General features: G+C 45.5%; 1 protein-coding gene across 1 annotated transcript in view; it reads right to left on the minus strand.

Annotated features, from left to right (window-relative positions):
• Nucleotides 1-3087: 3087 nt before the first annotated feature.
• LOC115196908 (voltage-dependent P/Q-type calcium channel subunit alpha-1A) overlaps nucleotides 3088-18331 on the minus strand; it is a 145287-nt gene continuing 130043 nt past the window's right edge. The window contains exons 47-51 of the mRNA XM_029757962.1: nucleotides 17665-17778; nucleotides 14143-14181; nucleotides 9503-9719; nucleotides 9002-9306; nucleotides 3088-7855 (exon numbers count right to left, since the gene is read on the minus strand). Coding sequence (XP_029613822.1) covers nucleotides 7076-7855; nucleotides 9002-9306; nucleotides 9503-9719; nucleotides 14143-14181; nucleotides 17665-17778 — 1455 coding nt within the window. The 3' untranslated portion in view covers nucleotides 3088-7075. The remainder of the gene's footprint in view (nucleotides 7856-9001; nucleotides 9307-9502; nucleotides 9720-14142; nucleotides 14182-17664; nucleotides 17779-18331) is intronic.

Consider the following 18331-nt stretch of genomic DNA (forward strand, 5'->3'; position numbering starts at 1 on the left):
ATTATTATAAAAAAAAAATATTCTTGAAACTGCATTGTTGGTTAAGGGCTTGTGAGTAACAATTTCACTGTCATGTCTACACCTGTTGTATTCGGCGCATGTGACAAATACAATTTCATTTTATTACATTTTATTTTAGAGGCTGCTGCCCTATTTACATAGACATGGAATCACTGGCCATTTTAATAATGGAACACTAGTCACTTTAATAATGTATACATACTGCTTTACTCATCTCATATGTATTTACTGTATTCTATTCTACTGTATTTTAGTCAATGCCACTCCGACATTGTTCGTCCTAATATTTATATATTTCTTAATTCCATTCTTTTACTTTTAGATTTGTGTGTATTGTTGTGAATTGTTAGATACTACTGCACTGTCGGAGCTAGGAACACAAGCATTTCTCTACACCCGCAATAACATCTGCTAATATGTGTATGTGACCAAAAACATTTGATTTGATTTGATAGGTGGGCGTAGGAAAGGCATACATTTCCTATATCGGAATTGGCCCTTTGGAGAGTAGGCTATACTAGCCCATGGAGTGTGGCTAGTATACAATGTTGTTTAATCTGCCTTCCACCTTAGCTGTGTGTTTGGTCTGGCCTGGGTATGGAAGGAGTAGGGGAGAGAAATGAAGGAGAGAGAGAGGGGGAGGGAGAGTGCGGGGGAAATGAGGGGGAGGGAGAGGGGGGCAGGATACAGGAAGTGGAGCTGGCAGCAGAATGCAGGGGAGGATGGAGGATGTGTGTGTGTGTGTGTGAGAGGGGGGTGGTGAAGTATTAGGGGGGTTATATATAGAACAGACATTAGAACAGGACACCTCACACATCCGCCTGGCTCACATCTGGCCAACAGGCAGCACCAGGAAAAGGGAGGGATGGAGAGGAGGGAGAGAGCGAGGGCTTGTGTACCTCTGTCAGTTACATGACATTTCAGTAGCACAGCTAATTGGATTAATAAAGGAAGCAGAGTGAAATAAAACTTTAGTTAGTTATCCTGATAATACAGATTTTTCCTATCAATTATTGGAGGGTTTTTTATGAGCCAGTTTCAGGGTTTCCATCTCACCTGCACAGTATTTATTCCTGTGTTCTTCCATTTGATGTATAGACAATGTCTCAATAAAATAGATAGGTAACAACTGAAAGTCTGCATACTGCTTTATAACTTGTTATACACATGCATACGTTTTTATGATGTCTTACTATAAGGCTTTTAATACGGTTGTCACCTACATATTCACTGTTGGATGAGTGCATCATACAACTGCAGAATGAACTGAAATGTGTGAGGTGAGGAGAGAAAAGGTGAGCAGAGAGGATACATGTTTTTAGACAGGAGGGAGGAAGTACAGCGGAGAAAAAAGGAGGAATGCGGTGGAGGAATGTGTTAGGAGAGAAGAGATGGACATAAGGTAGGAGAAGAGAGAGGTAGGTTGAGGGAAGGATATAGGGCATTGGGGGAGCAGAGAGAGGCCGGTTGAGGGAAAGAATGTGGGGGGCTTAGGGAAAGGGGGAAGGAGTGGAGAATAGGAGGGGAGTATAGGTGTGGAATGTGACATCCGGCCCATTGATTGTACTGCCAATGTTTCCGTCAGCAATCTGATCTGAAGCTGTCCTCTCTAAAGTACACAGAACACACAGGGCAAGCAGGGGGGACACTAGAAACAGACCAGAACATACAGGGTAGGCAGGGGGAACACTAGAAACAGACCAGAACATACAGGGTAGGCAGGGGGAACACTAGAAACAGACCAGAACATACAGGGTAGGCAGGGGGAACACTAGAAACAGACCAGAACATACAGGGTAGGCAGGGGGAACACTAGAAACAGACCAGAACATACAGGGTAGGCAGGGGGGACACTAGAAACAGACCAGAACATACAGGGTAGGCAGGGGGAACACTAGAAACAGACCAGAACATACAGGGTAGGCAGGGGGAACACTAGAAACAGACCAGAACATACAGGGTAGGCAGGGGGAACACTAGAAACAGACCAGAACATACAGGGTAGGCAGGGGGAACACTAGAAACAGACCAGAACATACAGGGTAGGCAGGGGGAACACTAGAAACAGCCCAGAACACACAGGGTAGGCAGGGGGAACACAAGAAACAGACTAGAACACACAGGGTAGGCAGGGGGAACACTAGAAACAGACTAGAACACACAGGGAAGGCAGGGGGAACACTAGAAACAGACTAGAACACACAGGGAAGGCTGGAGGAACAATAGAAACAGACCAGAACACACAGGGAAGGCTGGAGGAACAATAGAAACAGACCAGAACACACAGGGAAGGCTGGAGGAACAATAGAAACAGACCAGAACACACAGGGAATGCTGAAGGAACAATAGAAACAGACCAGAACACACAGGGAATGCTGGAGGAACAATAGAAACAGACCAGAACACACAGGGAAGACTGGAGGAACAATAGAAACAGACCAGAACACACAGGGAAGACTGGAGGAACAATAGAAACACACCAGAACACACAGGGAAGACTGGAGGAACAATAGAAACAGACCAGAACACACAGGGAAGACTGGAGGAACAATAGAAACAGACCAGAACACACAGGGAAGGCTGGAGGAACAATAGAAACAGACCAGAACACACAGGGATTTTCTGGAGGAACAATAGAAACAGACCAGAACACACAGGGATTTTCTGGAGGAACAATAGAAACAGACCAGAACACACCCAGTGGGCACACAATGGTTGAATCACTTTGTTTCCATGTCATTTCAATGAAATGACGTTGGAATAGAGGTTGAATTGATGTCTGTACCCAGTGGGACAGGGCAGGCAGGGGGAACACTAGAAACAGACCAGAACATACAGGGCAGGCAGGGGGAACACTAGAAACAGACCAGAACACTACCTTACACATAACAACACACTCTGTTACACACATCAAACGTCTCTACTTCTCCAAATCTATAACCCCAACGCAAACACACTCTCATTCTCACTATAATATACTCTTTCACTCAAACATACGCACACATTCAAGCATACACTTGAAAACACACACAAAAAAGAAACGGAAGTCTCTCCAGACCAACAGTGTGCATTCTCTCTGGTTTTTATTCATTAGGAAGAATTCTGTCTGGAATTACAAAATGCACTGGTAGAAATAGCGGTGAGATAGGTTGAGAGTGTGAGAGATAAGAGTGAGAGAGAAATAGAGAGGGAGTGAGTGAGAGATAAAAGATCCCACAGCCAGAGTTTTAAGGGTTACATCATCAGATTTGGCTGGCTCCTGGCTCCTGGCCCCACCCAAAAGTAGGCAGGGATATCCCCATCTCTTTTTATTTGATTCTCTTCTTTAAAACAGGAATTCTCTTTTTTTGTAGTGTCCTGAACATGGTTGTGTAGTGTCTCACCTCCATGTTTACAGTTAACAGCTGGCAACATAAATAAACAAACCAACTTTTGATTCTCACCAAAGTCATCATGTCGCTCTTTTCACATTTTTTTTGTATAGATTTTTTAAACATTTTTTGTTCTCAAAAATAGAAGGAAAAAAGAAAACATGTTGCTTAATAAAAACATCTATCTATATTCATATATTTTTTAATCTGAATTCTTATTCTTATTTTTTGATTCCTGAAGATGACTGTTCACCCACAGTGTGGCATGCACATAGCACATGCAGTTCTGGAAGTAGATATTTCCCCTTTTTTTGGTATTTTTTTGGTACTTAAAATGCTTTTATTTCTATGTTTCCATAGCAGCTCATACATTGCTTTTTAAAGTAACGGTGGGGTTATTTAGAATATGTTGTTAGTGGATGGTTGGTCAGTATCGGACACAATGATTGACAGTGAATGTTAGGGCCTCTCATAGTTTCAATTGTAGGGCGATTGACATCTTATTTCATCTTGCACACAGCCACACAAACATTCTGACACTCGCTCACAAACACAGGCTAACTCACACACACACAAACACTCACCAACTCAAATATCATCACAAAATATTCAAAGCAAATAAACAAATTAAATGAAATATCCAACGAAAACAGCTAGCTATTGATGTACACACACACATTGAATGTACACACAAATTCTTGCTATAAAAGAACGCATTCATACACAGACACACACGCAAACGCACACACGCCATACGCACGTACACGCATACTTGCTACAGCCAGGAGCTACATACTGAGAGTATATCTGTGTATTCCTATCTTATCAGTGTTGTGACTTATACACGTCGATGACATTCCTACGTTAGATGAATACTGTAAAGGCAATGTGCCTGTGCACTTTCTGGTCAAAGTGTGGTACATAGAATCATGGGATATGTCGTTACAGTACATCAGAATCCAGATATGTGCAGATCTAACTGCGCTATATCTATGGCAGCAGTGAACAAACACTGTTACCTGACGCTAATGGTTTTGACATGGTATGTAATAATAATAATCATAAGGACAGAATTCTAATAAATGAATGGTTCACTATGGCAATCCTCAACGTCCGGCAACTGTGAGAGAGACACTGTACGGGACAGTGGTGGGTATTAGGATGGATGTTAGTTTGAGGCGCACAAAGACACACAAAAAGAGAATAGGGTGACACAGGACACAGAGGTTTGGCAGAAAAGACCCAGTCATTGTTTCTCCCATGCATTTTCATTGGCTGTGATACATGTCCTGTGCATTTGTGATTGGCTGTGTTACATGTCCTGAACACAAAGGAGGTGATCCACCAGTGACAGACAACACTTAAACCTTATGCTCCCAGTTTAAAGACAGATACAAAAACATTGGAATCAGACAGTCAAAATAGAAGGGGTGATACAATCATACAATAGGACAGGGATGCAATGTATTGCATACAGTGCCACCTAGAGGGCCAAACTGGTAGTGGAGCTCTGTCTCATTACTGCTTTAGCTTGTCTACTTTAGTCTGTAGACCCCGTTACCTAAGCAAGAGTGACCATTTAGCTGCCCTATATTTACCCAAATAATTAATATATGTAAACAACTGTCCGATGAAGTATACATGTCAGATACATGATTTCCTGTATGACTTTTGACATTGTTCTTTTTTTAAAGTTCCTTTTAAAGTTCCTTTCCCCTTCCCCACCTTAATCCACTGTATCAGAGTCATTACTATGATTACTCCTGTTCCCACAATGCACCTCTCCGACAAAGCTCCGCCCACCAGCCGGACCAGTGGACCACCAACCAGACAGAAGGTCTCACTAAACAAAGATGGTGACGAGCTGAGCACAACCGACTCGAAAGTAACAAACAAATACAAAACTAAAATAATTCTCTCACAAGCATGAACATCGTCATCATCATCATCACCATTATCATCATCGTTATTATTATCATCATCGTCATTATCATAATCATCAATAGTATTGTTATCAGTATCTATAGAACCATTATCACTATTAATAACAAATAAACGAAATATGAAGAGGTTCCCTCCTTTCATCGGCCTTTCTTTCTCTCTCTCTTTTCATCGCTCTTTCAAACACAAACCCTGGAAGACTAGAGACATTTCTCTGGTTTGAACGAGGCTATGAGTCAGCTGATGAAGAGCCAATAAGGACCATGGAGCGTGCTTGTAACTTCCTCCCCCAGTTTCAACTCCCTTTTAATATGAACCTATAATTTGTGGGGTCTGCGTTTTCATACTTTCCTGCCTTCTTTCCTTCCATGAAATGAAAGTAGGCCTTGTAACAAAATATCTACTTCCTTGAAAATGATTGTGCAATCTCAGCCACATCAACAGTTATAATTTGGCACAGAGCATTTGAATAAGAACAAAGTGGGAAATAGATCATCCTGTCACTCCGCATAAAAAAGGCTTGGACCTTGATCTTCTCTTCCTCATCGCCCCATCTCTCCATCCATCCTAACTATCCTGATTATACCTCCAGCACAGGAAGAGAGAGAGAGAGGGATGCCTCAGGGAGAAGAGAGAGAAACAAAGGGATTACAGGAAAAAGAGAGAACCCCACAGACTAATATAGAAAGGACCAAGGAATAGTTTCCCCCACATTACAGTAGTTTCTCTTCGTTTTAATTTTTTTTGTATCAATCATGCAGGATTCCACAGGTTTTTAAACTCTGCAAGTACCAACGAAGCTGAGCGGGTGCAACAGAAGAATCAAGCTTCAATGTTTCGAAGAAGAAGAAGAAGAAGAGGAAGAGGAAAAAGTAGCAGCCGCAGGAGTAGAAGAAGAAATACTGAAGAAAATGTTTGTTTTTAAGTTTCCTTTTTTTTTGTTCACCATCCACTTTTTTTATGTTTCTTCTCTGCTCGGTTGGGGCGGAATCTTTTTTTGGGGTTGGGGGGTTGGAATGGATAGATTCCTCCTACATAACCCCCTCTCTCCTTCAGAGTTAGGGTGTGTGTCCCGGTGTCCCCCCCCCACCACCTGTTTCCCCCACTCCCCCCACCACACTCAGGTGGAAGGCTCATCATCACTGATGTCATTATTAACAGTAAACACAGATGATAAAACTCATCAATATCTCCCCAACATCGGGGTTGGTGGTTGGTTTTTGCAACTTAGTTCTCCGCAATGTCATAGTTTTTTGCGTTGATTACGTGATGACGTCTTGGTCGTTGTGGCGGTTTTTAATATTGTTTCCAGAGGCGTAGCATAATGATACGTTGAGAAAAGCATCCGTCCCCCGTATCATCCATTTTGAAAAACTACATTTTGAGTTTTTGTCTCCTTGCATCCGATGAGTTGGGTTCCATAGTTTTTGGAGGAGGAATTGGTTTGTGCTCCATACCCTGTTCACTAATTTCCACTCATCCTTCAGTGGTCCTCCTCCTCATCCCTCTATTCTAACTACCCCTTCCTCACTCCCTCCATCCCCGGGAAACACTGAGCAGCAGAAGAAACGAAAAGAAAAACAAACAGAAAGAAGGAAAGAAAGAATCATGCCTTGGTTTCCCCTGTCTCATGGCGGTCAGTGCTCTGGCTGTGTGTTTTCCTGGGCTGGGAGGTAGGGACTAATAACTCAGACAGTGTGGTTGAGCCCTCCCTCCATCCATCCCTCCAAAGTCCCCAGAGGCTAGCACCTGTTGTCATCCGTGTTGTTGTAGGGTTCGTGCAGGCCTTTCGTGCGGGGCCCTCTAGGCTGGGGAGGGGGGACCTTGTGGGGCCCGGGGTGGGTGGGGCCGTGGTGGTGTTGCGAGGAGGGGGAGGAGGCGCGGTACCCGTTGGGGAGGCGTCGAGGGGGAGGAGGCTGCTGCCCTTGGGGGGTGGGGGTGGTGTTGGGTGGGGGCGCGTGGCGGGAAGTCCTGGGCGAGGTGCGGGAGTGGGTGTTGTTGGGGTGTGGGTTGTTTGGGTGCGGGTTGATAGGGTGCTGCTGCTGTGGGGTTGGGGGATGGTTTTGCAGGGGGAGAGTAGGGTGGTTGAGGGGGTGAGGCTTGTGAGGGTTGCCCTGTGTGGGGCTCTGCTCATAGGGAGGCGGTTTGTGGTGCTCACGGTCGTAATCCTGGTAGTCCTGGTTGTAGAAGCAGCCGTCGCCCTCCAGCGACCCACTCTCTCCTCCTCCTCCTCCCCCGTCCCCCCAGCGGGGAGGGGGGTGGCAGGCTTGGTTGGGTGAGCCATGGTGGGGCGGGGGAGGTCCCTGGGGGGGCTCAGGGGAAAAGCGGCGAGGGACGGGGGCGGGATTGCGCCCCAGGGGCTGGGCTCCAGGAGGTGTGGCCATGGCTTTACGAACGACAGGAGAGTAGGTGACATGTGGGCGGGGCGTTGCCGGGGTCTGAGGAAGTTGCCGACGGCCTCGTCTCGGGGTACTGGTCCCCGAGGTAGAGGGAGCGGGACTTTCGCTCACCGAACTACTGCCCTACACGAACATTGAAGGCAAATAAAAAAAGAGCCATAAAATTAATGACGACACGAACAGAGAGAGGGAGGAAGAGAGAGCGGGAGGAAGAGGGAGAGAGGGAGGGAGAGAGAGGTAAGAAGGAAGAGAGAGAGGGAGGGAGGAAGAGGGAGAGAGGGAGGGAGAGAGAGGTAAGAAGGAAGAGAGAGAGAGGGAGGAAGAGAGAGAGGGAGGGAGGAAGAGAGAGAGGGAGGGAGGAAGAGAGAGAGGGAGGGAGGAAGAGAGAGAGGGAGGGAGGAAGAGAGAGAGGGAGGGAGGAAGAGAGAGAGGTAAGAAGGAAGAGAGAGAGGGAGGGAGGAAGAGAGAGAGGGAGAGAGGGGAAAAGAAAGGGAGAGAGAAAAAGAGATAAAGAGATAAAGACAAGGAGAGATAAATAAAGGGAGGGAGAGAGAGAACAACAGACAATAACAACAAGAACAACAACAGCAACGAGAAGAAGAAGAAGAAGAAGAAGAAGAAGAAGGAGAAGAAGAAGAAGAAGAAGAAGAAGAAGGAGAAGAAGAAGAAGAAGAAGAAGAAGAAGGAGAAGAAGAAGAAGAAGGAGAAGAAGAAGAAGAAGAAGAAGAAGAGAGCAATAAGGAGAGTGTGAGGGGAAGGAAGGATGCCGGGAAAAGAAAGACATAAAAAAGCAAGAAAGAAAGAGAAGAGATATATAGAAAATGATGGGAGTCAGCATACACCGTAGAAAACAGAGAAAAGCGATGAGTCATGAAGAATAAAGAGAGGACACAAAAACAACAGGAGAAAAGAAAAGAAGAGATCAGATCTGACACAGTAGGCCTCAAAATGGTGATTGTGACGGTACCCACAATGCACTCTTTCAGTGTTGTTGCCTTGTTCAGTCTGTCTCTTATTTGAATCTAGGTTGTTAACCAATCACCTCTCTGTGTAAGTGTGTGTCTAAACTGCTGAATCCTATAAACAACAATAGTTAATGAATAGACAATGTATGGAAGTGTCAAAAAGGGAAACACAAGAGACAGTCAGCCGCCTAAAGATATTTAGGCCAAGGAGATGGGGGAGACACTCAAGGCAGAACTAAAAGGAGAACCTGAGGCTAAAACAGTTAGGAAGGTGGTTCAATGTTGACACATCATAGAAGCCCACCTGTCTGTGTGTCATGCACTCTCTGCCCTCGCTGGGTGACCGTGACCAGCGACGGTCGTGCTCCCTATCCCGGTCGTGGTCTCTGTCTCCTCGGGGTTGTCTGTGACCACCGTGCTCTCCCCCCCGGTCGGCGCGGTCTGGTGTGTAGCGCTCCTTGTCCACAGAGCCGCTGTGATGGTGGTGGTGATGGTGGTGGTGTTTGCGGTCTTTCTGCCGACCGCGGTCTCTGTCGCGGTCACGGTCCTTCTCCTTGGGTGGCAGGTCACCTGACTGAGTGGTGGTGCTCAAGTCTGTGCCCAGTCCTGCTGGAATGGAGGCCAGTTATTGTTGTCATCATGGTATCTCTAGTGTCGTTGTAACCATGACAACATGACAACATCAAACACACTTTGACACAGTAGCAATTCAGGGAACTAAGCACGTTCTCCTCACACACTCTCTGACTCACACACATTCTGAACCGTTCCTGACCAACGCATGCACACTCATTCTGTCTCTGACCTGTATCTGCGTCTGTATATCGACACAGTGACCGCTCAGAGGCCCGGTGGCTTCGGTCGCGGCGCCGGTGGCTGTGCCTCGGTGCTCCGCCCTCCTCTGGGATCACATACTCCATTGCATACTCATCGGCCCCTCCCCTTTCCGTCTTTCCCCTCCCAGATCGACTGTGACCAAGGGAGGAGGCCGAGCGCTTCATAGGACTATTATCTGTTATAGTCTGAGAGAGTGGGATGGAGAAAGAGAGAGAGAGAGAGGGATGATGGGAGAGTGAGACAGAGAGGAAAAGAGTAGTCACACAGCAGGCTTCTCGGGTTTACTTTCCTCGTGTCTCCTTTCTATAGTCTCCAGACATAATGGGGAAACGGAGAGATGTAGACTTTCTTGTCGACTTGTGTGTGTGTGTGTGTGTGTGTGTGTGTGTGTGTGTGTGTGTGTGTGTGTGTGTGTGTGTGTGTGTGTGTGTGTGTGTGTGTGTGTGTGTGTGTGTGTGTGTGTGTGTGTGTGTATACTGTATAGTTGTTTACCTGACTTTTACATGATTGTGCTTCTACATTCCTACCATATACAGTATAACCTTGTAGAGGTGGGCACCAGGTAACCCATGACAACCCCCCCCCCATACTGTTCCACACACATGCCTGTATTAGTATCATATATACATCATGCTGCCTCAGGCAGAGAGAGAGACCAAGAGAGAGAGAGAGAGAGAGAGAGAGAGAGAGAAAAAGAGAGAAAAAAAGAAAGAGAGATTGAGAGAAAAAAAGAGAGAAGAGGAAGAAGACAAACAACAGTAAAATAAGAAGAAAGGGAGATGAGAGGGAGGCAATAGGCCATGCCTGACATGCATCCATGACTTCATCTGGAAAGATAGGTCAGTATCTCCTAATCCCCCCAAAAGACTAACCCACCCCATCCCCACCCAATCCCTCCCCCAAAATCATAACACAATCCAGGCTGCGCACAAGGCTCTGCCAGCCCCTCTGCCAGCGTGCACATAGGAGCTGTCCCGAGTCCTCAGCCCCACTCAGGAGCTCTCTTTCTGGGGCACGGGGAGCCGCTCTGACCTCCTAGGGCTGCTGGACACCAGGACAGTGCCTATAATGCTACTGGTACACACCTGCATAGTGCATACTGTATATACCAGGCCTGCTCAGTACTAGTCCGCCAGTGTCTGCTGGTTTCCGATTCTTTATTGAACGAAGGGATCATTTGGCTGTAGCGTTAACTCCCCTGGTATTCCAGGTTGAAACCAGAATTGATGATAATGGACTGAAACCAGCAGACAGTGTGTAGCTAGGATACCCTCACACACACAAACACACATGGACACACACACACCAAGCACACACAACAAACACACCCACCAAGCATACACACACACGCAAACACACACATGCATGCACGCACGCACGCACAAAATCACTCCAACAAGGGCACACATATTCCTGGCATGCATGCAACACCAACACCAATACAGCAGCACATTGATGACATCAGCACAGACAAGCACACAGGCATGATACACGCAACACACATGGTACACCCAACACAGAGCAGCAGCAGCAGGAAGAGAGAGAGACAGAGAGAGGGTGCAGAGTTTGCCAATCCCAAATCAACACCTTGACCCCACCCGCTTGGCACTTGGCACAAGGACTAGAGAGGTAAGTAAATTAGACTTGTTCCAACATCCTGACCTCGCATAATGACATTCATCAGGCAAGATGTAAGTAATACGGCAAGTATTAAGTAATATCCATCTGGCTTATCAAAGAGCAGGGTGGAGCTATTGCCATATTGCTTATATTTTGCGTAAACGCTGAGTATCCAAAACATTAAGAACACCTGTTCTTTCCATGACATAGACTGACCAGGTGAAAGCTAGAAACCCTTATTGATGTCACTTATTAAATCCACATCAATCAGTGTAGATGAAGGGGAGGAAACAAGTTAAAGGATTTTTATGCCTTGAAACAATTGAGACATGGAATGTGTATGTGTGCCATTCAGAGACAAAATATTTAAGTGTCTTTGAACGGGGTATGGTAGTAGGTGCCAGGCGCAACAGTTTGGGTCAAGAACTGGAGGTACAAAAAGGGGGGTGCATCTCAGAGCCCCACCTGTTTTGAACCCCATCTGTATATATATATATATATATATATATATATATATATATATATATATATATATATATATATATATATATATATATATTTCTATATTTTTTGCCTGTTCTATATTTTTTGCCATGTTCTTTTGGCATTAATACGTGTCACATATCAGTTTGCAATCAATGTAAAAAAATATTTTATTGATTTAATAAAGCCACATACAAAGTAGCGTTGATTGGACTGATCATGTCAATGTCATACTTTCAAAATCTTAGCTAGCAAGTTAGACAAGCAGTCATCATCATGAATCATGTCGACAATCTACAGGCAAATCCTTTTCAATCTTTGTCATATGAAGAGAAATTATAGATAAAACGTATCGGTGCTCATGGGCCATTGGACATAAACATTACACAACAAGTTGGAAATCGCAAATTCAACAATGAGCGGTTTGGAAGGAATCAGTGGCTAAATATAAACGTTGCAAAGCAACTACTATTTTGCTTCCCCTGCCTGCTATTCGGTGGAAAGGGTGTGTGGGTTTAAGGGTCTCTTTTCCAAGCTTAAAAGGATAAACATTCACACACAACACCATGGGCCAGAAAAGGTTGAATACATTGGCCATGTTGTCAATCCAACATGATTTCTGCCGCGTTCAAAATACCTGGAAACTTGGAACCCCGAAATGTTAGATTTCAGTGAGTTCAAGACAACTGGGGACTCTGGAAAAAAAGGAGCTCTGACTGGGAAAATGTGTTTTGAACGGTCATCCAACTCGGAATTCCAAGTCGGGAACTCGGGCCTCTTTCTAGAGCTCAGATCTGAAGATCATTGACGTCATGATTCTTCCTTGTTTTTGCCGAATCCCAGTTGTCTTGAAAGCACCATAAATCCAGAGAATGCCAGACTTTGATGACAATGTTTCATGACAAAATTTGCCCACAAGAAGGTCCGCCGAGCCACCTTCCTGTTCAAGTGACCATAGCAGAACGGTGAGTCCAAAAATGTGATACTAAGTGTATGTTGTGTAGTAAGCTGTTAGTAGCCCATGTGCCTCACTTTAATAATTTGGTCCCTTTCCCTCTCATAACTTAGCCTACTGTTCTGACTTGGTGGTGCACATGTGGCCTATAGCCTGTTCTAGAGAAATGTCATCATAATTGTCTGCTTATTTATTTGTTTATTATTTTATTTAAGCTTTATTTAACTAGGCTTATACGCCCCCTTTATTTTTCCTACGGTTCTGACTTGGTGTACAGAGACAATACGGTAAGAACGGCCCTTGTTCTGAATTCTGTCGATGTACATGTCTGTCACTGAACAAATAGTTATATTGGCTACGTCCGTCTTAGCTCTCTCATTAATGTCGTAATCAAAATTACGGATTGCCTCTCCTCGTTCCCTTATGCCATAGTTTGTACCTCTCAATTACCAGTAGAAACCACATTTATTTAAGCAAGTCAGCCATGTCAGTTATGTTTTTTAAAAGGCAGTAAATGAGGCTGAATGAACTGTTTCGCTGCCAGACAAGGCTCTACTGATAGCCAGGTGTAGCGGTGGTAAGCATTTACTCCATGGTGCTGAAAAGAAAACTCTGCTGTTGGGACAGCTTTACGTAGGCCCTAACAGTTTGTGGGCACCGTTTTTCAACGTTATAGTGCAATGAATTTATTGTTTAGTGTTGTGTTGTGGCTTTGCTGGCATGAATAAAATAAACAAACATTCTCCCACCAAGATTGACATGCTAAAATCGCCACTGGGTGTTCCTAATTTTTGGTATACTCAGTGTACATACAGTAACCAATCTTTTCAGATAAGATCTACATTAAAGGATAGGGGTCAATTTGGGTTTTAGCGTTTGAGTAATCATGCCATAAAACACATTTGATTCGAACTGAATTGAAATCGGTTAGTGGAAGAATCAGAGCTTGAAGCTCCTACCCTGCAATCAGTCAGTCTTATGTGTCAACAAACAGGGTAGTCAAAGACAAATAGGAGGGGAAGAATACCAGCTATTGTTTGAGAAAAGAGAGAAATGAGAGGAAAGACACATAAGATACACATAAATGGATAAACTCAGAGAGAGGACAGAGAGAGAGAGAGGTGAGGTGTACAAAAACATATTGAGATTCAGTCAAAATGACAAATTTTATATAGCCAAGTCAACAACCTTTGTTGAGTTGCAATTTTTTTTTCCTTATGAAATCAAGTTGAATCAGCTAAGCACTATGTGTGTACTCAACTTAGAAATTCACAACCATGAAGTCAAATTAACTGAAGCAACATAACAGTTGTGTTGACAAAAAAAGTTCAGATGACTATAATTAATCAAATTGTCTGAACTTATAAAATCCAGTTGAATCAGCTAATAACTATGTGTGTCACAACCATGTTAGGAGAGGACATGAGGAGAGAGAGCCAGAGATGGAGACCGACAGAGAAAGAGAGAAATGGTTTTCGTGAGTGAGTGAGTGAATCAGTGAGTGAGAGAGAGAAAGAAAGGGGGAGAGATGGGGGAGACAGGGTACATACACTGAGGTTATTTCCACGCTGCCTCCCTTTCCTTCGCTGCTGTGTGAGCACAGAGAAGACACACACACGCACACACACACCACAGCCACGGATACAGCACAGGTAGAGCACACACAGACACACAGAAGAGGACAGAGGGACAGGGAAGGAGAGAGGGATGGATACGCAAATAAATAGTGAAGGGAGAGGTGAAGAAGGTAAGGTGAGGGGGTGAAAATCGGATAACGGGGGAGGCATGGGCAGAGAGCGAGGGAGAAATGGAGAGGGGGATAAATATGGGTGAGGATAACCCGAAAAGAACGGGAGGTGAGAGGGAGGAGAGGAGAGAGAGAGAGAGAGAGAGAACCCGGTTAGACACAAGAGCAGCGGTGAGGGGAGAAACAACACTTACCACAGTAGCGCACAGACACTGGAGGGCCAGAGACAGTGTTATAGACAGGGTCACCATGGCAACAACACTACCATCTACACCACAGTCACCATAGCAACAACACCCATCAACACCATAACACACCATGCTACTACGGCAAAAACAACAGTACAGTGAAGTACAGTGTAAAGGCACAACTTACGACACACAAGAATACGAAAGAAGACTGGACGACACACACGCATACACACACACACACACACACACACACACACACACACACACACACACACACACACACACACACACACACACACACACACACACACACACTCTGTCAGGACATCAGGACATAGTCACACATCCACACATAGCAGCAGCACACTTACTCATATCAGAGCAAAAGCACTGTTTCAACCTGGTGACAGTTTGTTTCAAGATAGTAGTATTCTATTTACTATATCTTTTTTAGTTTGAGCATGACAGTACACTACTAGACCACTTGAACAATACCTTCTCAAAGAAATATTGACCCCAAAATGACACTAGATCATTGGCAGTTGGGCATGATTTCAAATTCAAACCTGGTTGAAACAAAACCCCACATTTCAAGTCACCTTTGTAACAAAACCATTAGAGAAGAGGGAAAGAAAGAATGATTTAGATAGAAGATAAGAACTGAGGCTGGAGAGAGAAAAAGGAAGAGAAAGAAAGAAGATCTGGGGCTTGACAGCAGTGATAGTTATGAGGGCAGAAGAATGTACATGTGTGCTGGTGTGTGTGTGTGTGTGTGTGTGTGTGTGTGTGTGTGTGTGTGTGTGTGTGTGTGTGTGTGTGTGTGTGTGTGTGTGTGTGTGTGTGTAGCAGCGGAAGGAGGCACAGAGTACTCTACGACAAAATGAGTGGTGGATCTCCAAAGCACAAGAAATTCAATCTTGTTGGGACAGATAAAACCTGCACAAGTTGTATGATGCCTCGAAGACAACCTACGGCCCAAGAAGTTGCTTTCTCTGTCCCCTAAGAAGTGCAGATGGGTCCACTCTCATAAAGGACCAAACTACGATAGTCCAGAGGTGAAGCCCTCTTAAACCAGCCGAGCCCAGTTGACTACTTAGTCCTGGAGGAGCTCCGAACACTGCCCACCATCCAAAGCCTTGATCTCCCACCCACCTTTTCTGAGGTCTGCACCACCGTCAGGTCACTGAAGAATAACTAAACTCCTGGACCTGACTCCATCCCTGCTGAGATCCTAAAACTGAGGAGGCTATCTCTGTACCAGAGCAGTCATCTCTGAGATATGGAGACAAGAGCACATTCCCGATCAATGGAGGGATGCAAACATATATACAAAAAACAAGGGGGGCAAATCCATCTCTGGCAACAGAAGGGGCATATCATTCCTTCCAGTTGCTGTCAAAGTCCTGGCAAAGGTCATCCACCACAGAATCATCGACACCATCACTGAAGATCTGCTATCGGAGTCCCAGTGCGGCTTCAGAAAGAACAGAATCATGGTGGACATGATCTTCATTGCACACCAACTGCAGGAAAAGTGCAGTGAACAGACACAAGACCTGTTCATGGGCTTTCTGGATCTCTCCAAAGCCTTTGACACAGTACACCGTGAACTCCTTTGGAAGGTCCTCCTGCAGTATGGCTGCACTGGGAAATGTGTGAACGTCCTGCATCAGATCCATGAGGGGATGGTGGCCAGAGTAAGAACTAGCCGTCAGGAGTCTGAACCCTTTTAGAGTTGGTACTGGTGTGAGGCAAGGTTGTATGCTTGCGCCGGTCTTATTCAATGTCTTCCTCCTGTGTGTCACAGCAGTCCTGCACAAGGACATGGAAACAGAGAGTGGGGTGACCCTGGACTTCAGATTGGACGGGAACTTCTTCAACATTAGGAAGCTCCAAGCTGCCATAAAGCTCAAATCTTAACAAGTACATGAGCTCCAGTATGCAGATGATTGCACTCTTGTGACACATACCCCAGAAGCTCTACAAGCCACACTCAGAGCAGCTGTGAGAGCATACAGCCTAATGGGGCTGTCTGTTAACGTCCCAAAAACAGAGGTCCTACGTCAGCGGCCATCTGATCCTCCGCCTGAAACACCTGCATTCTCCATCTCAGACACATAGAATACCTGCATTCTCCATCTTTCACATAGAATGCCTTAAACGCACTTTGAAAGTGACCTGGCAGTACCGTGTTCCGCACTCAGAGATCATACAGAAAACCAACTGCATGAGTATTGAAGCGTCCATCGCACACCACCAGCTTAGATGGCTCGGCCATGCCATCCGGACGCTAGAGGATCGCCTGCCGCGAAATATGCTATATGGACAGCTACAACTGGGCCGTCGCTCTTCAGGTGGGCAGAAAAAGTGGCTAAAGGACCAACTGAAGACATCACTAAAGAAGTGAACGGTCCGCAGACTGTTGCTGCGGACCGTTCCACCTGGCGTGACCTCTACCCTCAAGGAGTGCAGTTAACCGAGGAAAAAAGGAGTGAACAGAGACCATGACTTCACCGGCCTCAACAGGACAGGCCTTTGTGTGCTCTGTCTGTGGCAACAGTGTGCATCCCGCATCAGATTATACAGTCATCAGTGAACCCACAAGCAGTAGTGGAAGTCATCATCGGATACGATGGACCACCTTAAACAAAGAGTGTGTGTGTGACAATATAGCAGAGATGACTTGGTACTGGATGAGAAGGGACAACCACAGTAACACACCTCCATGCAGTAGGGGATGAGTGGAGAGGAGGAGAAGAGGAGGGGAGGAGAAGAGGAAGAGTAGGGTGTTGGGGTATTTGGTACGGTAGTCTGTAAGACTTACTTGTAAGTCTGTCTGGCAAACATCCTATGGGCGATATTTCAACAGCATAGAAAGGGGAGCTACTGTCAAAATGCATGATATCACGTCAAATACCATGCATTTATAAAAAAAATATGCTTGAAAGTATCACGTGTCCATTTTCAGCAATGTTTTATAGTATTTTGTTATGCACTGTGTTGGATTATAAATAGTCTGTCTCTAGTCTTTGTGTGTCTCTAATCATGTAGCTTATTGTGGTGATTGAGTCAAGGAGATGGAAAGCTAGAGGGAGCGAGAGAGGGAGGGAGGAGAGGAAATGAGGGGTGCTCACTTGGTTGTCGCCTGGAAGGCGTGGCATGGAAGCGGCCCTTCCGTGGCCTTCCATTGGCTGAAAGTGCTCAGTATCCGAGTAACCGTCACGCCCCATCTCTCTCATCTCTACCGTCTGCAAAATAGAGTGAGAGCAGGTGTGACTGTGATGAAGGAATATGATGGGGACAATGGTGTGTTTGTCATCCTTTATCCCACGTGAGTGTGGGTGAGTGTAGTGTGTACAGCACAGGAGATTGGTGGGACCTTAATTGGGGAGGACGGGCTTGTGTTAATGGTTGGATTGGAATGAATGGAATAGTATCAAATACATCAAACACATGGTTTCCATGTGTTTGATGACATTCCATTTGCTCCGTTCCAGCTATTGTTATGAGCCATCTTCCCCTCAGCAGCTTCCTGTGGTGTACAGTAGCATGTAGTGTAGTGTGGGAGGGACTGGGGTTTGGGCCTGGGAAATGGGGACGGGGGAAGGTTTAAGGCTAGGTTTAGATCTAGGGCGAGGGGCTAGGGCTGTGGTCTAGGAGCTAGGATTTGGACCTGGACTTGGATCAAGAGCGGGAACTGCTGAAGCTGAGGCAGGGGGCTTCGGTACAGGGCACTTCTGTGCAGGGTGCTTCAGTGCAGGTGGCTTCAGTACAGGGGGCTTCGGTACAGGGGGCTTCGGT

The sequence above is a fragment of the Salmo trutta genome, chromosome 1 (assembly GCF_901001165.1).
Source record: "Salmo trutta chromosome 1, fSalTru1.1, whole genome shotgun sequence".
In the NCBI taxonomy this organism is placed as follows: domain Eukaryota; kingdom Metazoa; phylum Chordata; class Actinopteri; order Salmoniformes; family Salmonidae; genus Salmo; species Salmo trutta.